Source organism: Solea solea, chromosome 20 (assembly GCF_958295425.1).
Source record: "Solea solea chromosome 20, fSolSol10.1, whole genome shotgun sequence".
Lineage (NCBI taxonomy): Eukaryota > Metazoa > Chordata > Actinopteri > Pleuronectiformes > Soleidae > Solea > Solea solea.
Window position 1 is genome coordinate 4708644 of NC_081153.1, and position 22324 is coordinate 4730967.

General features: G+C 39.6%; 1 protein-coding gene across 2 annotated transcripts in view; it reads right to left on the minus strand.

Annotated features, from left to right (window-relative positions):
* Nucleotides 1–539: 539 nt before the first annotated feature.
* The window catches only part of gabbr1b (gamma-aminobutyric acid (GABA) B receptor, 1b), a 35717-nt gene continuing 13932 nt past the window's right edge, over nt 540–22324 (minus strand). The window contains exons 9-19 of one of the 2 annotated variants that reach the window (XM_058619250.1): nt 22122–22185; nt 20087–20164; nt 15365–15515; nt 13886–14018; nt 12059–12175; nt 7537–7644; nt 6661–6754; nt 5714–5841; nt 4283–4411; nt 2616–2759; nt 540–1522 (exon numbers count right to left, since the gene is read on the minus strand). In XM_058619250.1, coding sequence (XP_058475233.1) covers nt 1229–1522; nt 2616–2759; nt 4283–4411; nt 5714–5841; nt 6661–6754; nt 7537–7644; nt 12059–12175; nt 13886–14018; nt 15365–15515; nt 20087–20164; nt 22122–22185 — 1440 coding nt within the window. In that variant the 3' untranslated portion in view covers nt 540–1228. Of the gene's footprint in view, nt 1523–1973; nt 2192–2615; nt 2760–4282; nt 4412–5713; nt 5842–6660; nt 6755–7536; nt 7645–12058; nt 12176–13885; nt 14019–15364; nt 15516–20086; nt 20165–22121; nt 22186–22324 lie in introns of those variants that run through there. The other variant, XM_058619251.1, reaches the window with a different exon arrangement.

Consider the following 22324-nt stretch of genomic DNA (forward strand, 5'->3'; position numbering starts at 1 on the left):
AGAAGTAGGTCGAACTGGTCTTTCTTTAAAACTTCCAAATGCAGCTGCTCGCTGTTTTTGTAACAAACACACCCCGAAGGTGCGAACACGTCACCCCTGTTTTATGTCAACCTCATTGGCTGCTGGGGTTCATTTTAGAGTTGATTTTAAGATTTTATTTATAAGTAATTAACAACCTTGCTTCACCTTATTTAACATGTGAAAATGACTGGGTTTACACAAACGGTGAGGTGTGCGCTCCTTTGCTGTCGCTGCTCCTGACCTCTGACCTCTGACCTCTGACCTGGGAGTCTCAGCTTAAAAATTCAGTCGCACTGTGACACTTCCTCTCTTTTAATTAATTAATTGTACATTTTCTCATTCTATTGAATCTTACTTCCTGATTGTTCTATTGTCTACTTTACTCCTGCTAATTTACAGAGTGTTTTTTTATTCTTTCTTTTTATGTGAAGCACTTAATCAATCAATAAACATTGATTGACTGATTGAGTGAAAAGCTTCTGAATCAGTTGGTGAAGGACAAGAGGGAAAAGTGGCGCTGTCAATACATGCTGTTTTATTTTAAAACATAGTCTAATGTGTTCATTAATGCAAATGTACTGATCTCGGCAGCTCCCAGGTTTCCGTCGCTTAGCAACAACAACAACAAGAACAGAAGTATTTTAGGAAAACTGCATGTGAACGGCCCCTGAAAACTACGATATACCAATAATGTAAACTAAACTGCAAAAGGTAAAGTAATGTTTGACTTATTCGCTCACTACAGTATATACAGAAGTAATATAGTGTTAAAGAATCATTGTTTCGGTCTTCGGACACAACTACAACAAAGTAGGGGCTGATTTCTCATTTTTACCACCTGTAACTTCATATATGACACTCGCACTAACTCACTAATGCTCAGTGTTACGACGGAGAACTTTACAGGTTTGCTGCAGCTAAAAAGGGGGAAGAGGGCTGAGCAAAAATTGTCTTGTTTCCTTATGGCACATGATAAAGCACAGGCGAATGACAAATGCAAACATTTTTATAATGAAAAAAAGTTTTTTTTTTGTTTTTTTTCCGTCTTTGAGAGAAAAGAAAAATAAAGAAAGGGAGATATAAGTTCCTCTGGCCTCCTCTGATTGGCAGACTCCTCCCCCCTGACACTGATTTATCATCCAACGCAGTGTTTTAGTCACTTTTCCTCACAACTGTCCTCCCATCGCAGCTCTGCTCTCTCATTACCTCACTTGTAGAGCAGCTGTAGCCGGTTGGCGTGGCAGTTATTCCGGCTGATCTTGCCGTCCGACTGGTAGAGGCTGGACGAGTTGGCGAAGGTAGACAAAGGGACCGGGTGCGGGTCAGAGGCGAGAGGCGCCGAGTAACCCGGGGGAGGGGCCAGGGCCCTGGGGTGGTCACTGTGGTGGATGGTGAGTGGCGGGCTGTGGTGCTGATTGGTGATGGTGGACGGTCGTCTCCGCGAATGCGTGGCCTGTCGCTCGCAGAGCTGGTTCCTCAGCTCTGACACGCGCTCTTCTTTCTGTGGAAACACACACACACACACACACACACACACACCAAATGACATCAGTCAGTCAGTCAGTCATCATCTACCGCTTTATCCTCAACCAGAGGGTCGCGGGGGGTGCTGTGCCAATCTCAGCTACATCGGGCGATAGGCGGGGTACACCCTGGACAGTTCGCCAGACCATCGCAGGGCCACACACAGATAGAGACAAACAACCATTCACTCTCACACTCACTCCAATGGTCAATTTGGAGTGTCCAATTTACCTATCCCCACATTGCATGTTTTTGACTGTGGGAGGAAGCCGGAGTACCCGGAGAGAACCCACGCACACACGGGGAGAACATGCAAACTCCATGCAGAAAGGCCCTTGTTCCAACCGGGGCTCGAACCCGGGTCTTCTCGCTGCAAGGCGAGAGTGCTAACCACTACACCACCGTGTGGCCCCCAAATGACATCATTTTAATTAAATATGGATATTTGGGGTTTCCACCGGGTTCTCCGGTTTCCTCCCATAGTCCAAAAACATGAAGATTTTGGAGCAAATTAGGCAAATTGGACACTCTAAATTGACCGTATGTGTGCGTGTGAGAGTGGATGCTTGTTTGTCCTGTTGTCTGTCCATGGTGTACCCTGCATTTCACCCTATGTCAGCTGGGATTGGCACCAGCAACCCCCGCACTGGGGACAAAGCGGTAGAAGATGAATAAATGCATGAACGAACATGTGTTTTTCCATTTTCTTGAGCCTCTTAACATATTATTTTGCATATACAGTAAACATGTGTTTGATTTGTCGGCTTCATTCAGTAACTACTCAGGATATATAGTAACAGTAGAAGTAGTAGCTACTGTTAGTGTCATATTATATATTATATAAGGGAAAATCAAACGAGACGGATTGCTGTTGTGCTGTAATATTGATATATCCACAGGTATCACAGCCGTGCCAAGTCAAGTGTGATTTTGCTTTTCCAGCTCTGACCGGAGGATACTCAGGGGACAAAAAGCTCAAGGTCACCATCTTCATTGCCTGCTGCCTTCTAGATTATGTCTTTCTTTAGCAAACTAAAAGTTAAATAGAATGTGTAAATGAGCTGTCTTACCTCCTGGATGATCTTCTCCAGCTCCTTGTTTTCCCTCTCTAACTGTCGTGACTTCTCCTCATCGTTGTTGTTGGTGGACGAGCCGGTCTTCATGGCCTCCTGGGCGTCAGACTGCCACTCGCCTCGTGTGATCAGACGCCGCATCTGCAGGTCACACACACACACACACACACGACTGATGACTGACTGCAAGCCTCATGTATGTCCTTGATTTCATTCTGTACTATTTTTATTTGGATTATTATTATTATTATTATGGCATTTAAACTAAACTGTCATTAGCAGTAATGATGCTGCACATTTCGAGTATATGACAATAAAGAATCTTGAGTCTTTTATCGAATAAGTGTGACTTAACACACACACAACCCCATATTCAGGGTTAAGACCTGGTTTTAGAGTTAGGGTTAAAATTAGGTTTATGTTAGGGTTAGGTTAAGGGTTAAGATTAGGCACTTAGTTGGGATGGTTAAGATTAGGGTAAGGGTCTGGCTCTTCCAACGCCTCTGCAGTGGCTCCTTGTAGCTTTGTTTATCTTTATTTTCTCTCTTTTAGAGCTGCAACTAACGATAATTTTCATAATTTATTCATCCGTCGATTATTTTCGGCATTCATCGAATGATCGTTTGTTCCATAAAATGTTAAAAAATGACAAACAGTGTTTGTCAAACCTGGAAATAAAAAGAGGTTCTCAAAAATGATTCACTTTTAATAATTTCTGTGTTCTGTGGAGCAAAGAAATGAAGGAAATATTCACATTTAAGAAGCTGAAACTATCGGAAATCTTGGTTTAATCATGAAAAAAGCTTCAAACAATAATCAAAATAGTTGACAGGTAATTTAGTAATGGATTAATGGAGTAATTGTTTCAGCTCGACTTTCTTTCTTTCTTTCATTATTTCTTTCAAAGTGAGCACTTACTTTTTAGGGATGGAGGTGATAAATTAAGTGGTTTAATATTTTGTCCACTAAAAAATGTGCGTCACATCCTATGTCCACATCCAATATTATAATAATAGATATTGAAAAACATCCCAGAACCCGAAAAACCTGTGTTTTGAAATGTGGGGAGACATTCGCAGCACCTAAATCAAATCAAAATAATTTGTACATGAAGACGTACACATTAAAAGCCCTGTCCATTGGATCCACACAATTATGACAGCAGGTTTTCTAATGGCTTTCTTTTTCTACTTTTTAAATTTCTTAAATGCAACCAACTATGTTTTTTATATACATATATAGTATATCTATATATAAAACTTTATACATGATTCATTTTATGGATCAAATAGATTTTTTTGGGGCTCAATTTTCATTCATTTGGGTGGAGAAGTGACAAAAATGGCAAAAATGTAATACTAAAGGTTGCAGAACACTGGACTAGAATATTAATAGAACTAAAGAGAAGGACGGTAAAAGCTTCTTATTACACACAGAATAGATCTATTATGTCATAATTTACTGGCTGCTATTCTCTTTTCACACAGCCTGATGCTGACAAAGCACTGCAGACGTGAGCAGGTATTACTGTTGACAGAACAAGCCAGAGTGGATCTATAAGTGTGATATATGATACAGAGCCAAGATGGATTTGTTTAGACTGCTGTAATCTGCAGAGAGAGATGAGATGAGAAGAGAAGAAAGACGGCGGCGCTGTGGATTACCTTCGGAACAAACAGAACAACCAGCGTGATGTACACAGAGAATACGATGGCCAGGGAGGCAAAGGCGAAGGAAGCGTCCTGCTGCGAGGACAGGATCATCGTGACGGGAGCTGTGATCATGCACAGCACCTGAGCAAAAACGACAAGAAAATCGAGTTATTTCATCACAGGGAGAGAGAAAGTACATACAGATCCACTCCACTTTAGTCTGAAAGTGGCTTTTACACTCATAATCTTACGGTACGGCGCGTTTGCACAGGTGCAATTTTCATTACTGTAATTATGCGACAGTTTGTGCGATCGGAAAACTTCCAACGGTTTCTGAAAGCTGAGAGATCGCACGTGAAAAGCCAATGTGTGGTTTTTACGGTAATTTCACTAGCGCTGTTGCAGGAAGCCTGCAAATTAGCATCTTTATCACCAGAGAGAAGAGAGTTGGAAAAACGCCTGTACATAGTTTTCATTTTTTCGAGCCTGTTTTTGGACATTGAGACAAAAACTCAAATGTTATTTTAGATTTATGTTTTATATTGTTCAAATTTAAAATTGAACACGCAAAATCTGGCATCCGTGTACAACTAAGTAAAACCTCTTTGCTTTTCTTCATTTTAAACTGTAAATAACTGCCAGATAGTGAAAGTTATTGTGGAAAAATTGACAAAAGCACTGAACTCACAGGATATTTTCTGGCCCTTTTATGGTTAAAATAAGCAAACAAGACGGCAGACGAACATTTTGAGGCTTAGGTGTTAAGGGTTAAAGGGTTAGTGGTACGTAAGTGTGTTTATATTAGTATGCTACTCTTTAATTAATTTTCTTTCATATCATAGAAACTGGCAAGGCTTTAGTTTACAGTCTGTAAATAATATATAGTGTAATCTAATGTATTATAAATGATACAGTCACATGGTGCCACCCTTTGGCATGGACTAGTATTAGCGTTCAGAGGAAGACAACATTGTGGAACTGATGGGGTTTAGTCATTTGATTTTAGTTTGAGTTACGGAAGCCACATCACGTTATCATAAAGAAGCAATGTTGTGTATTCATTTGTTGGTAAATAAGTTGTTTTAAATCATATTTATTTATAAAACATGGCTCTGTGATTCATGTTAGAGCTGCTACATTATGTAAAAAAAACAATTATCATGATTTATTTGGGTCAAAATTGAAATCACGACATTTTCAAACTCAAAGACTTGAACTTGAAAACAACAAATGGAATTTATTGCACATAAAAAAGTGGCTTTAAACAGGAAATATTAAATGAATTTACCTTACAATCACTATAAATTATTGCATATTGTATATATATGTAAAATAAATCTTCACATTATCAGATCTGGCCCTCGTTTTTAGAACTCTAGAACTGTATGTGATTTACTAAGGTTATGGTTTTACACACACACACACACAAGACAGTGAACTTACAGCAACATTATAGATGGCCATGCCCACAGCTCGGTGGTCATTGATCTTCTCTGTGGAGATGGATTTTGTCTCATAGGCCAGGAAGATGCCGAGCAGCAGCAGTAGACCTTTATAACCATAGACCACACCTGCATGTGGACAAAAATACACAGCAGCTCATTTCACTCACTTCTTTTATTTATTTTTTATTTATTTAAAAAAGGTGCTATAAACACCTGAATTTATTGACTTAATTGTTTTAAATAGAAATATGTACCCAGCTACCTACCTGCCAAGCTAGCTAGCTAGCTACATTTATTTATTTATCTATCTATCTTTTATTTAGCCAGGAAGAATGTGTCCCATTGAGATACAAGATCTCTTCTTCCAGGGAGTCCTGGTCAAGATAGCAGTATAGATCGTACAAATAGTTACAGGAACGAGACAATTTTCTGATGCAAAACCCACAACAGAATATAAAAAAACTTCTTATTCAGACTTATTCCCATGGCACTCGTTACAAACCTTATTTTCAACACACACTTTTATTTAAAATAGGTGCTATAAACACCTGAATTTATTGACTTAATTGTTTTAAATAGAAATTTGTACCTAGCTACCTACCTACCTACCTGCCTAGCTAGCTAGCTACCTACTTGCCTGTAAAAAAATATGCACACCTTTCATCGTTAGCTGCTTGTTTGCTTGTTTAATTGTTCTTAATTGTTTGTGAGCGGTTGTTATTTACTACTCGCTCTACAAGCCTTTGAATTGTCCCCGCGGGGACAAGAACAGCAATTTTAATTGAACTGTGGTGAATTAAACTGTTGGATCACTCTCATTTTCACCCCGTAATGAAATCCAAAGGCCGGCAGCCTCGATGAAACTATTCATTATTATTGTTGTGGCTAAATAGATAATTGACAAATTAGATAAAAAAAAAAACAAGATGTGGTTGGGGATCTCACCCAGCCAAGTGTTCATCTTTATGGAACTGCAGTGCTCCAGTAACGGCTGAATCAAAACATCCAGATCTCCTTTGGGCGCTTCTTTGGTGAATTTCTGTGGACACACACATATTATTAACACAGTAAAAAACACTTTATGAAATCAGCTGTAGAATATACAGTAAAGTCGACTGTGTGTGGAACAATCAGTGATTGAAAGTATTTTCTTTATTTTATGGTTAAATAAAGATGTGATATCTAGCGTCTTTTGAGGCAGACTAAAGTTACTTTTCGTTGACAGTAGTTGGTAACACTGTCAAACAATCTCCAAACACCAGACAGTGAATGCCTGGGACTAATGACGTCATTGTTTCCCTAAAGTAGTGTATTCTCTACACGGAAATGAAAGATTAAGACCTTTCCATTAGTTCAGCTAACTACCTACATATCTGCAAGAAAAATGCCACGTACGGAAAGTCTTTGTTTATGCGTAAATATTGTGCAAAGACATACATGATGAATGCCAAAAAACATTCATGCGTTCAGTAAAATAATTGAGTGTTCGACGAAGCAATTAATCATTGCTTTAATCACATAAAGTTCTACTTACAAATAAATCTGAGTCAGGTTTTTTAAATGATATGATAACAATGTCTGCTTAAGACAAAACAAAATGTTTATATTTATGTTGTTTTATGACTCAGTTTTCCCAAATTATCCCAAATTTCCAGTTAATTCTCATTCATTCTCATTAATTCCCAAAATTCCCATGGAAAGTTTCCAATTTGGAATATTTGCAAACTTCACATTTTCTGCAACCCAGAGTGTGTAATAAAATTGCAAATTAGGTGTCAAGTACTGGGTTGTCTACAGTAATCAGTGAAATGGACATCTCACCTCGACTGTGATATGCAGGGGATCCACAATCTGCCAGATGAGGAGAGACAGGATGTCGATGCTGAGCAGAACGCCGACAGTGGCATAGAGTTTCCATGGTTTCAGATGCTGCCGGAGAAAAGAGAGTGACAGTCACTGAGGCAGCGAAGTACAGCGGGGGATCAGGAAAATCCTTTTTATGATTTTTTATGAGGAGGGGGGATTTATGAGACCAGAAATAGACAAACCTAAGCTGCACGAGAAAAAAAACAATAACCCGGTGCTAAACTGAGCACAATCCAATCTGCCAGAGATACTATAGTGATGAGAGTGCACACATATGTCGTCATGAAGCAAAGGTGTTCCTTTGTTAATCATCTTTAAAGGTTAACACACACAAAGGTAGTGGTGGGATTAGATTTTACACCACGACACCACATCATCCATCCACAGCTACAGCTACAGACAAAGACACACCCGTTTCTGTATGTAATTTGGCAACAGTTGAGCATTCTGCAATCTATAAATATAACATTTGTTCTTATTGACTGGAAACATTTCTGTCACATTCAAAGGTACAGTGTGTTAAATTTATGCAGCTCAATATCACCTCACCTCTCCCTTCCCTTCCAAGTGTGAATAACGTGTGTCGTCTTCATTTAGCATCAAAACTCAAAAAAAAAAAAGATGTTACGTTTGTCCATTATGAGTTTTTTGTAAAAATATCTGTAGAGCCCCTTATATAAATATAAAAGGCTCATTCTGGGGAAAATGAGAAACAATTCATACAATCAGGTTATTGTACACTAGAAATTAGTATAGTTATATGTATAGTTTAAAGTAAGTTCATCTTTAATTTTTGCCAAATGAAAATATTTTCACCCAGATTTTACACACTGCACCTTTAGTCTGTATACATTTTCCAGTTTTTCAATTTTTACAAAGCACTGTAGGTAGCTAGACAGGTAGGTCGGCAGGTAGGTAGGTAGACCTGTTGGTCGGTAGCTTGGTCTGTTGGTCGGTAGGTAGGTAGGTCTGTCAGTAGCTACATAGGTAGGTAGGTTGGTAGCTAGATAGGTAGGTAGACCTGTTGGTCGGTAGCTAGGTCTGTTGGTCGGTAGGTAGGTAGGTAGGTCTGTTGGTAACTACAGAGGTAGGTAGGTAGGTAGCTAGACAGGTAGGTAGGTATGTTGGTAAGTACATAGGTAGGTAGGTAGGTCAGTAGCTAGATAGGTAGGTAGACCTGTCAGTCGGTAGCTAGGTCTGTTGGTCGATAGGTAGGTAGGTAGGTAGGTAGGTCTGTAGCTAGACAGGTAGGTAGGTAGGTCTGTCGCTAGGTAGGTCTGTTGGTAAGTACATAGGTAGGTAGGTAGGTAGGTAGGTAGGTCAGTAGCTAAATAGGTAGGTAGGTCGGTAGCTAGACAGGTAGGTAGGTAGGTCTGTCGCTAGGTAGGTCTGTTGGTAAGTACATAGGTAGGTAGGTAGGTTGGTAGCTAGATAGGTAGATAGGTCAGTAGCTAGATAGGTAGGTAGGTCTGACAGTAGCTACATAGGTAGGTAGGTAGGTAGGTCTGTCGGTAGCTAGGTAGGTAGGTAGGTAGGAAGGTAGGTCTGACAGTAGCTACATAGGTAGGTAGGTAGGTAGGTAGGTCTGTCGGTAGCTAGGTAGGTAGGTAGATCAGTCGGTAGCTAGCTAGGTAGGCAGGTTGGTCTGTCGATAGGTAGGTAGCTCGGTCTGTAGCTAGATAGTTAGGTAGGTAGGTCGCTAGGTAGATAGAACACATTAAACACGCTCAAGACACTTTCACAAAATAAAACCATTATAATAGGAAACACGGTTAAAAGAACAACAACAGATAAAATCATGTGCGGTGTGATGGCTGTTTGATTTTGTTCAGGGTGGATATTGCAGAGGGAATAAAGGACCTAAGGTTGAGACCTAAATATGAATTATTATGCAAAAAAACAACAGCCTCGGTCTCATAGTGGGAAAAAACTGAATTAACTAATGAGTTTCTCCAAAATATTGCAATTTATCAGAAGGAAGTTGCATCATTTTGGGGAAGATGGTGTGTCTTCAAGCAGATAATTAGACGTGGGATGTTTGGGTGTTGGGTGCGTGTGACAGTGTGCAGACTTCTTTATCACTGGTGCGTCAATTAGCCTGTTTCAACTTACTGTATATCATAAGACACCTTGTGATTGTCTTATGATCAGATCTTTTTCTCTGTGAGGGGAGGGTTGTTGAGAATTCTTACACTTCTGACACTTTTGTGACATCATTCATTCCCAGAATACTCCCACATATGTTCAAAATCGCCTGTTTCCTAGCACTGTCAGTTGTTGTAGGCTGTTATCATCCTTCACGTGGCATTATTGCCTCCCCTTTTCTCTTTCTTCAGAAATGAAAAAAACCTGTGTGGGTGTGCAGAGGCTTTAAAGCACTCCTGAGGAAAGATGCTGAGCCACCAAAGATCACCAGGAAAAAAGGTTTCAGTGTCAGATTACCTTGATTGATGTTTGAATGGAATAGAAATAGAAGAAAAACATACAGTATACACCACTATGCTGCTTTTCACCGCACAGTCCCTCAAAAGGAGGCTGTGTTTAGTGCAATTATGGCTCTGGGTAAAAGCTGTTTTTCTGTTGTCTGCAACAATGATGTGCTTGAATTATACTTTGCACAACAATTGTGTCATTTAAGTAAATAAGGTCCTTAACTAATTTGCTTTGCCTCAATACTGAATCAGAGACAAATTGGCGACTATAGTCACGTAATCAAAACAAAACCGAGTGAAGTGAGGACAAGGTTTAGCAGGGAAGGTGTTTTTGTCAGACATTCACTGTGAACGCAGACTGTCTTCTCCCTTCAGGGAGACAGGCTTCAGTAGTTCCAGCATATTCATTAAGGAAATTAAAGTGAACTTAATCAATGTCGACAAAAGCCTTGCAGCGGGAGTGTCCGCTCTAGGACATCTTGTCTGATGTCTTGTTTTTTCTTTTTTAAATACCCACATAACAGAAGAGGCACAGACAGAGTTAGATAATAGAGAGCGAGAGGACGTCTTCTACCAGAGAAGACGACAGACTATTTATCAGAGATGGAAAGTAATACATTGCGTTTCTGTAATTGAGTAGGTTTTTTGTGTACTTTTAGTTCATAAAGTAAATTTTACTTTTAAAGGTGAATGATGAGGACAGGTAAAGATAAACGAGGACAGGTGAATGATGAGGACAGGTAAAGATAAACAAGGACAGGTGAATGATGAGGGCAGGGAAATGAGGACAGGTAAATATAAATGAGGACAGGTGAATGATGAGGACAGGGAAATGAGGACAGGTAAAGATAAACAAGGACAGGTGAATGATGAGGGCAGGGAAATGAGGACAGGTAAAGATAAATGAGGACAGGTGAATGATGAGGGCAGGGAAATGAGGACAGGTATAGATAAACAAGGACAGGTGAATGATGAGGACAGGTGAGGACAGGTGAATGATGAGGACAGGTAAAGATAAACGAGGACAGGTGAATGATGAGGGCAGGGAAATGAGGACAGGTATAGATAAACGAGGACAGGTGAATGATGAGGACAGGTAAAGATAAAAGAGGACAGGTGAGGACAGGTGAATGATGAAGACAGGGAAATGAGGACAGGTAAAGGTAAACGAGGACAGGTGAGGACAGGTGAATGATGAGGACAGAGAAATGAGGACAGGTAAAGGTAAACAAGGACAGGTGAATGATGAGGATAGGTGAGGACAGGTAAATGAAGACAGGTAAAGGTAAATTAGGGCAAGTGAATGATGAGGATAAGTGAATTTACGATAATTAAGGTCCCTGAGGGAGTGACATTTGTGACCTTTGACCCATTCTGACTGATACATTTTGTGTTTATATATTTTATTTTGTCAGCACAAAATTTGTAAAGGTTTTGTGTTCCTTTGTCTTTTTTGCACGATACAAGAAAGAACCCCTTTTTTTTAACTTTAACTTGAGAACATTTTTACACCAGTACTTTTACTTGTACTTAAGTAAAATGTCATCAAAATAGTGGTATTTTTTTCCCCCACTCTTCCCACCTCTGAATATTTTATATAAGAATGAATGCAGTATTCCAGAAGCCACCAGGGGGTGACTCAGCTGGTTGCAAAATGAATGGAAGTCTATGAGCCTGATTCTCACTTGATTTATAACATCTGTAAAGGAGTTAATGTTCTCAACAGAACATGTTATCCGTATTGTAAAAGTATGGCACATATGAGTGGACATCGGTGTGACTGACTGACAGCTGGAATTGGTCCCCCCCCCAGAGTTCTTTTCCGAACCCATTTTATATACAGTTCATGAATGAGACCAGCTGGAGGACAAATGGATGCTTTACAAAGCATCAAATGAAAGCGGTGGGTAAAATGTCCCACTGTGACCACAGATGCAGCGCACAGAGAAAATGTCACATTGCCAACTCTCTCCTCATGGGGTAGATTTAATTGTTCCCTCCTCCCAGTAAATTAACCCACTGATTCCAGTCCCCACTGCATTTACCTTCCTCCTGTCCTTCTTCTCGTCCTTCTTGGTAAACACAGTGTGGACCCACCAGATTTTGGTGAACATGCTGCCGTACGCGAGGCTGAAACCCAGACCGAGGAGCCAGAGGCGAAACTGGCAGAAAAGAGAAAAGAAAAAAGAAAACATCAGGAAACAAATCGCCTCATCCTCTTTCAAACAACGACACTGACAATGCTGGGAAAGCTAAAATTAATATGTAGTATTTCGTAGAATGTCACTACAGTGGAAAGAAAAGAACAGCTGAGACACCAACTCATGACTTCAAAAGCAGAAAAGCAGTTTTTTTTAGCACTTCATAAAAACGATTATATTTTGATTTCTGACGTCCTTTTTCCCAAGAATGTCAATGTCAACTGTAACTACAACCAGCAATCAGTATATAATTAAACAGTTAAATGAGAACAGTGGTAGGATGTTAACTAAGGATTACACTCGTAAAACAGACATTATTATACATTTGTTTCTTTTTCTCAACCATTCTTCAAAGTGGTAGACATGAAATAATTGAATACAATAAAAGATTTTTTATTTCCAATACGGCTCTTGCTACATCTATGAAGGTCCATTTACTTGATGGCCAACAAATAAAATAAAACCAAATTATCATTTACAAATCGGGAAATGAAAAATGAAAATAGACAATCATTGAAAAGGGAAAAACGACAGAATTATCAGTTGTCTGGATGTGCAAATAAATGGAAATCAGGAAACAATATGACTGTGGAAAATTGTTTTTACAACTTTGCATAGTTTATTTTGTTGTGACCCGGAAACTATCCTTATAACGCTGTTGTTGTAATGTACTCGGCTGAATGGACATTTGTCTGCAGTCTGAACATGTCTTTACACCAATTTACTCGTTTTATAGCAGAAAACAGACTCAATGGGGAAAAAAAGGGGTGGTGTGCTGAGCTCCGAAAAGTCGTGCAGCAGAAATGCAACAGTGGCTCACTTAACCGCTGTCAGGCCCCTGCTCAGCACACCACCTCCACACATTCTGCTCAGAAAAACCCCGGGTCGCTCCATACTGAGTGTTTAACGCAGCAGCGGTTTCACCACAGGACTTTCTATTCCGTATTACTTTCTATTCGAGTAAATTAGTATAAAGACATGTTCAGACTGCAGGCAAATGTCCATTCAGCGCAGCACTCCTGACCTCCGGGTACAGCGTTTTTCATTTCCCCATTTGTAAATGGTCATTTTTTTTCATTTTGGTTTGATTTTCTGAAATGAAACATCCCATGAATCAGCACTACCTATGGTTGTGGTAAATAAATGAATGCCAAAAATACCCCTCACTGAGATTAAGAGAGAAATAGTTGGTGACACCAGGCTGCTGTGTGGTGTTTTCTTGCCGTCACCTCACAGTCACCCCTGCTCTCTAAAAGAAGCCCTGCGTTGACAGCAGGTCCTCGAGGGATCGGATCGTCGTGGACGGGTTGACATAAAGTGTCCCACACACACTGCCTATCTGTCCAAAGTCCTTGGAAAAACCTTGGTCCCAAAACTCCAGACAGACATTATCTCATCTAAGACAGTTCAGTTTGACTGACTAAGAAAGACAGCAGCATGTTTCCGACCTTAAAGACATTAACCCTTAGTGCTCACGGGGCGTGGATCAGTGCCACAGGTGCACCCTTGGTAGACACTATGTATATACATTTTCAGATAGTAATGGAAAAAAGCAGCCTAACTGCTGTGTTCTAAATACTAAACAATAATATTTGTGTTTGGGATACTGATAAACAATAAAGATAAATATTATTTCTAACCCAACTAACTTAGAATGGTTTCCACATGTACCTGGCAGACGACGGGGAACTGTCTCCTGTGGACGTGAAGACCGTCGATGCCCAGAGGGAAGATGGCAGCCAGAGCCATCATACAGCCCAGTGCAGTCATGTTGTTCAGGTACGGCTGAGAGTTCTGAATGTACCTGAAGCAACGTGTAGTAATGTATTCATTCATGAAAACACATTTTAAACAGACAGACAGACAGAGGTAAGTAGCTAGGTAGCTAAGTAGGTAGGTAGGTAGGTGGGTGGGCAAGCGAGCTAGTTAAGTAGGTAGGTGGGTGGGTAGGTAGTAAGTAGGTAGGTCGGTGGGTAAGGTAGCGAGCTAGTTAAGTAGGTAGGTGGGTGGGTAGGTAGCGAGCTAGCTAAGTAGGTAGGTCGGTGGGTAAGGTAGCGAGCTAGTTAAGTAGGTAGGTGGGTGGGCAAGGTAGCGAGCTAGTTAAGTAGGTAAGTGGGTGGGCAAGGTAGCGAGCTAGTTAGGTAGGTAGGTGGGTGGGCAAGGTAGCGAGCTAGATAAGTAGGTAGGTGGGTGGGCAAGGTAGCGAGCTAGTTAAGTAGGTAGGTGGGTGGGTAGGTAGCGAGCTAGTTAAGTAGATAGGTGGGTGGGCAAGGTACCGAGCTAGTTAAGTAGGTAGGTGGGTGGGCAAGGTAGCAAGCTAGTTAAGTCGGTAGGTGGGTGGGCAAGGTAACAAGCTAGTTAAGTAGGAATGTGGGTGGGCAAGGTAGCGAGGTAGTTAAGTAGGTAGGTGGGTGGGCAAGGTAGCGAGCTAGTTAAGTAGGTAGGTGGGTGGGCAAGGTAGCGGGCTAGTTAAGTAGGTAGGTGGGTGGGCATGGTAGAGAGCTAGTTAAGTAGGTAGGTGGGTGGGCAAGGTAGTGAGCTAGTTAAGTAGGTAGGTGGGTGGGCAAGGTAGCGAGCCAGTTAAGTAGGTAGGTGGGTGGGCAAGGTAGCGAGCTAGTTAAGTAGGTAGGTGGGTGGGTAGGTAGCGAGCTAGCTAAGTAGGTGGGTAGGTAGTGAGCTAGCTAAATAGACAGAAAGACAGACAGACAGTGGTGCTATGTAATAAGATTGGCAGATAGCTGTGTATGAGGAAAAAAAAAAAGTCCAGTCATGTGATAAACGGTTTGCGTCTCTTTTGTTTATAGCCGAACAGTATCAGTGAAATTTGTTTTGGGATTTGTAAAAGTGTTTCTTGTTTTGTAATTAACGGTTTGCTCTTCCAGGCCACTGTACAAAAAGGTTTATAGATAGATTATCTTTGGAATTTAATTGGTCATTAAAGCAACACGCGTATCACATTTATCCTGTCGATTTTGTCTTACACTACAACTAAAAACATATACTGTGCTTGTTTATAGAGAAACTGATGTTGTCACTGCTTCCTGGACACACTTGTATTCACGTGACATTTCATCTACTAAGTGTTATAAACTATGAACTATGATCAAATATCTTCACTGGCATATAATAAAGATAAAGCACTTTTTGTACCTGACATTGCTGTTGTAGATGTTGAAGGTGAGACAGATGATTCCCAGCAGAATTCCCAGTCCAGCAAAGACAGACACAGTCACAAAGAGCTTCTGCGACAGGTAACGGAACTCCTCAATGACCATCGTCTGGTCTGCAGGAGGTCCAGAGCCTAGAAAAACACAGGATTATGTGATTAAGGACGCTATGAAAACAGTATATGATGATATGATTACAAGCAGGGCAGGGGATTTGACAAACAGCCACGGAGGCCCGTCTGTGACGCAGCGACAAACGTGAAGGAGCTCATGTCAGAGATAAGATGGCAGCGAGACGGCGGCGTCCACATGAGCTGCTTCCACCGCCTCATCAATCAAAATGTTATTTTTAATCACACCTTTCGTGCTCGACTGCGAGACCAAGTGAAGAAAAAATGACACAATACAAAAGGCAGTGGTGGTGAAATACAACAGAATTATATATATATATATTCTGTATATGTATATATACTTGAGCAGTCAAGGACCAGACATATGAAACGCTGCTTCTCCAAAGTTGTTTTTAATGTTACTGATAAGAGACTAAAAAAACAAGCTTCTTTCCCTGAGCTATAACAACTCTGAACACAAAGACGTAAAGGAGTGTGGATCCTGACAGTAATGTGTGTGTGTGTATATATACCGTATATTAAAATCCCTTTGAGTTTACTATTTTATTCTTATTTTACTTTATTTACTGCTGCACTGGCAGGAGAAGCACAGTAATTTCAGTGTGTGCCTGATGTGCAACAACAAGAAAGGTTCTGTTCTCTTCTATTAACAAGTTATTCAGTATCAAAACACGGATGAGAAAAGCATTCACCTATTTTTTTTCATGACAGCGGTCCATATTTCCATGTTTATCATTTTATAATTAATGGTTTGCACTTCCAGGCCACCGTACAAAAAGGTTTATAGATAGATTATCTTACAAAATAAGTGTGATTCAAGATATTATTGCAATGACTGAAATTGTGAGATTCTAGGTGTAGCATTCTTTCTGAACTTTTGTTTTTTTGTGAAAAATAAGTCACAATGAAAGATGCAGCTCCCCCTTGTGGCACATAAACTAATTAAAAAGAAATCACAAGGACTGTATATGGGACAGGATCTTCAAGTACCTCAAATATTACTGTCACGTGTTTCTCCATTCGCCATCATAACAATAAAAATAAATTCATCGCAGTTAACTATTGTATGTGTTTTTATCGCGATAATATCGTACAGTGTCCCATCACGTCAACGAGTCACCAAACAAGTCACCACACAAAGTTACAAGATCTGGTTTTAAGACGACGGTCTGACATGAATCTTGTCTTCTATCCTCACATCTGTTGTAGTATTTTTTCATAAATGCCCTCGGGGCTTGTAGACATAGATGCTATGATACTGTATTCATCACTAAATAAACCATAAATGACTTCATCAATGATTTACTTCCAGGGAGCGAGAGCATAATAGTGTAATAGTTGTACAGTACATAGTCGACGAAGAGACCTGGAAATGTGTTTCTGTGTTTCTACAGAAGCTGCAGCTGAAACAGATGATGGTGATGATGATGATGATGATGATGATGATGATGATGATGATCACACTTCTAAACATCTCACTATTTTCCTCTTCTTCACACAGAAGCTATTTTTGATTCTTGTCATATTCAGGGACACAACACTGTGAGGCACATGGCAGGAAATAATTATCTATTTATTTGTTTATTATAGAATCAACTCACTCCTGGTCCAGTGGACCCACTACACCCTCCATATTTTAGATGTTTCACCTGGTCCAACACACCTGGATAACGACCTGTTTATTTGAATCAGGTGTGTTGGAGCAGGTGAGACTTGTAAAATATGCAGGACACAAGACCAGGATTGAGAAACTCCAGAAGACCATAGCAGAAGACCATTTTAGATCACATTATACGACCTATTTTAATACAAGGGGCAAAATGTCCCTGGATATTTCTCCATGCCAGGTCATGTCTAGTTTGCCACTGAGTGATTTTTTACAGTCTATCCCTTTTTTTCTTTTTGTTTTTTTTAACCTTTGTAGTTAGTGGTAATTTAGTCAACTATTTTTATTCACTAGTTTAGTTTACTATCTAATGTAGTTAGTGCTTGTGATTATCTCCAAATAACTTGGATTTTGAACGTTTATAGTTTCACAGACTGTCATAAAAGATGTAAGTACTGTGTTAGTTGATAAACAGAACCTAGAACTCAAATGCAAAGGTAAATATTACTAAATATAGGAGTTTTTTATTGTGTTTCTTAAGATGATAATATCACAATACAAATGTGTTGAGGCCACTCCAGGTTTATGCCACAATTAATCAAAAATCGTGTTTCTGTAATGGTTAATACACCAGTATATAGAAGCTCTTTAACCAAAAGTATATCCTTAATGCTAAAATATAGATATTATTACTGTTATCCATGAATTTTCAAATTAACTGCATTACAAGAAAACTGAAAAAAAAGTAATTATTTCTTGGCTAAGAAGTCAAAATATGGTTATTTGCTTTACTTTAAGTGGTTGAAAGTTTTGCGTGATTATGGTTTTAGATATAAAAGGTGAATTCAGATTATTTATATTTATTTTATACCCTAACCCTCGCTACCACAGTGACTTTTAGACGACGTATCATTTGATTTTAGCGGCATTTAGAACATTGTTACTTCTTTATGCTTAAAATTCATACACTCTGCATTCATACACAATGTTCCTGTGTATGAATTCCTGTGTAAGGGCTAAGATCTAAGGGTTAGGTGTTGACTTTAAGTTAAGGATAATGCTTTATTGAGGCTTTTAATGAATGGAAGTCAATGCAGCGTCATTAAAACGATAGCTGCACAAACCCGTGTGTGTGTGGGTGGGTGTGTTTGTGTGTGTGTGTGTGTGTGTTTGTGTTATTTGACACTAGAACCTCTCTCTGGCCTTGATGGTGGAATCAGGACAGTATGTTACCATAGCAACTGCCAACTGGCCTCATTACGGTTGCCAGGGAAATAAAAGGGAGCATAGCGGCGCGATGCAGCAGTGGTTGCCATGGGGACCCGAAAGAATAAGCAAGCAAGAGGAGATGAGACTGTGAAATAGATACTGGGAGACAAATGTGACACATGCAGTGCAGGAATGAGAAGTTAAAGAAGAGATTAAGGATGAAGGGGAAAGCAGAGACAGAAGAAAGCTGTAATGTGCGCGAAGAGAGCGGGATTTTGAGAAGATGACTAATATGAACTGCAGTGAAGCTACAGACGAGTTGTGAAATCAACGTTTTTAGGGACTTATATTTTGAATTTTAATGCATGTTATTTTTGGCTCCGACTTCTGTCAAGACAATTTTCTGTGCGAACCGACAAAGTATTATCTTATTTTATCTTAAAGCAAAGTTCTGTTGCTTTAGGGAACGACAGCTAGAAAACCACATTAAAAAGGGTGGAGGGGGAGAAAAGACGTAATGTCTGGGTGATGCTTTGTCCCACTGTTTGAAAACATGTCAACTTTTAAACAGTGGGACAGCTTCAAGCAGAGGCGGACACTTCCTCCAGTCCTCATCTGAGCAATGACATCTGTGCAATAAAATAACATGATACACTTTGTTGCCCCCGCGAGGAAATTCAGTTTGGGCTCAATGGTGCTGCGTACAGTACAAATAAAAGCTATACATTATACTTTTAAATGAATTGTCCAGGTGCCAAACAAACCGTCCTTTTGCACTCGAGATAGTACTGCCGTTATACAGTTCTAGCACTACTCGGCTCTACTCTATTCGCTTTGGTCGATTTTCCATTAAATTACCTCCTAAACATGGACGCGGTCGTCATAGCACGGCTGCTCGAAACTGCTGTAACACTGTTTTAATATGCAACATAAACTAGTGACGGGCAAAGACAGCATCATGAATGTCTTAAATGTGATATGACGATGGAATATTGTGTTATAATTTTAAGCTCATGTCATGTTGCCCACCTGCTACTTAAGAGTTTTGTTCCTTTTTCCCTTAGACCAGTGGCGGGCCCGCCACTTAACTCGTTATTTCTAGATCCATTTTCATCCTAAATATTGTTTGTTACTGTGAACTACAGCAAAACTGAGCAAAACAAACACTTTTATATTTGTGAAATACGGTCACGCAATATCATTATTGCGATACAATTATGGAATAAAAAACAAAAACTTAAATTTTGTCACATCCTTTTCACAGATAACCTGACTCAAATGCATCTAAATTGGTGAATAGGCCATTTTAGGAAACAGAGGAGGCTTCCGAAGGTCTTCTTCTTAAGTCACATTAAGATCCACTCATTCACTGGCATTAAAAATAAAAGGATTAATGCAGGAATAATCTTACACACAGTCCCTCAGGAGCAGCTTTGTGTCAGTATTTTTGCTTAAAAGTTGTTCTGAAGTCAAAAACCGACTGATTCCTCCGTAGCACGGCAGTCTTATTAGCTCCAATGTGCTTCCTTATATTTCGCTGAGTCATTTTTGCGGAGAGCCGTGAAAAAGTTAGCAGACGTGTTGCTGTTCCCACACACTAAATAAAACCAAAGTGACTGATTGACGAGCATTTGCAGCCAATTTTCAAAAAACAAAGAGGGAGGGAGGGAAAGAAGGGGAGCAAATAAAGAGGAAGAGGAGAGGATTTCACAGCCGAGACAGCGATTAAGCACAATGAGGACATGTCTGTGTGTCTCACCTATCCACTGGTCATTCCCATACCAGGACAGGTTGCCTTTAGTGCTGTCGTAGTACCCGATCTTCTTATAACTTCCTCCTGTGTGAGAAAGAGAAACAGGTTCAGTCAAAGTTTTACAGGCCATTGCTCGGTCCCCTAGCTAGGAACTAGCTGGAACTAGCTAGGCTAAGCTAGTTATCTAACTTAGCCTAGCTTGACTCCAGCCCCATTCTTAGCACAAATTAGTTATATAACCAATTTAACCAAGTTTTATTAGATTCTGTGCCCTTAACCATCATAACTAAGTGCCTAACCCTAACCTAAACCCAATTCTAACCATAACCCCAATAGCTCTTAACCCGGTTAAGGTTAACCCTGTTAAAAAAAGCCCTTTAAAGACAAAATGTGCCCACAAAGATCGGTTTGTACATTTTTGGTCCTCACAAATATACCCAGACAAGAACAAATTTGACATATCATAATACATTCCCTAGCCCCTTACGTTAACCTTAACATCACAACTAAGTACCTTACCCTAACCCTAACCCCAATTCTAACCCTAAAACCTTAACCCTGAACTGAAAAATCCCTTTAAAGACAAAAAAAATGTCCCCACAAGGTCAAAATGTCCCCACAAAGATAGGTTTGTATGTTTTTTGGACCTCACAAAGACATCAATACAAGTGCACACACAGAGAAAGAGGTAAAGGAACGAAGGAACACATGTTCAGAGGTGTCATCGCTGATGCTACCTACACAGTACACCGGCCTGATATAAAGAAAAATGTGTGATATGCAATGCATTTGCATATACTGCAATGATGATATGACTTATGAACAAATTCTTAAGCATGTCGTGTTAATTTCTGTCTAAATGCCCACCCTAAAATACTTTCTACTGCTCTTGCTCCCTTAAATAAATAAAACTCTGCTCACAAGGCAAATTTAAATAAATGTACGCATACTAATTAAAACTATAGAGTCTCTCATTATAATTGTTTGGTCCTCTTCCAAATAATCAGCTGCAGTATTAGGGTGGATTTAAGGCCAGCATTTTTGATTTTTAGAAAATGTAAGGAAGAAAAATCTACATTCTTGGCAAGTTCTTGGTCAAACAATCCATTTTTATCACAGTTAAAGTAGTCTTTGAGATGTGTGTATAGACATTTTGTGATGTCGTAAAATTGACAGATTATATTACATTATGTAATATAACATCAACATTCTCAAAGACTCAGTGATCAAAGGCAAAGAGCAGGCAGCAAATCAGAGCCACACACACATACACAAAGAAAAGCACTATCATTAATATGAAAACACTCAGCCTCATCTGTCAACTACAGCTCAGCCATGCAGGAGTCATAATTTGATTATTATAGAGGACAGGCTCTTTTTTTTTTTTTTTTCTTTGACAAAAACAATGCATTTCCATAGAGTATTCCTAGTACTACATTTAATTTGTCCAATTAAATGAAATATAAATGCAGTCCAGTTACACTGCACATTCTCAGTTTATGTTTTATTTAAAAGGGTTTTATAGGTAGTCAAAAAAAGACACTTAAAATTCCAGACACATAAACCTGGGAAGTCATTTTGATTATAATAATTTTTTCTTGGGGTCAGTTGAAGGTGTTATTCAATTTGAAGATAACAGGAGGGTTAAATGGTTTGAAAATGAATGTTGACAACATGCTTTATGTGTCAGGTAATGAGATGGAATAAAGCCGACTAAAAAGTTGAATAATTCATACATAACAGTCAAGCCAGATGGGGTCATTTTTGACCCCAGAGGACAACTGGTGTGACGATGTCATAATTCATTGTTTCATTTTATTATTTTAGCTCAAAAACAGGGTATACTTTTATGTAAACAACTATAGGCCCTAAATTCCAAAACAAAGGGGGACTGAAGTAAGCACAAAGGTGTAACACAGAATTTATTGACAAATTATACTACATTATGCTTGAAATAACTGTGTATGGCAACTACGAGGGTTAAGCAGATTACTAATAACTCAGAAGCTTAGTGTTAACTTAACAGATGACTCTAGCGTACCTTGAAGCTGTTCAATGAGAGTCCAGGCCATTCGAGAACCTTGTGCATCAAATACAACATGACCCTGAAAGAAAAAAAAGGCACAATGTCACCCATTAGAACCTGAGATTCTGTTATGAATCCCTGCAGGAACGTGATTTGGCTGATTTGGATCTGCAACCCGAGTCCTATTGGATAATACCAGCTGTCAATCACACCAGCGT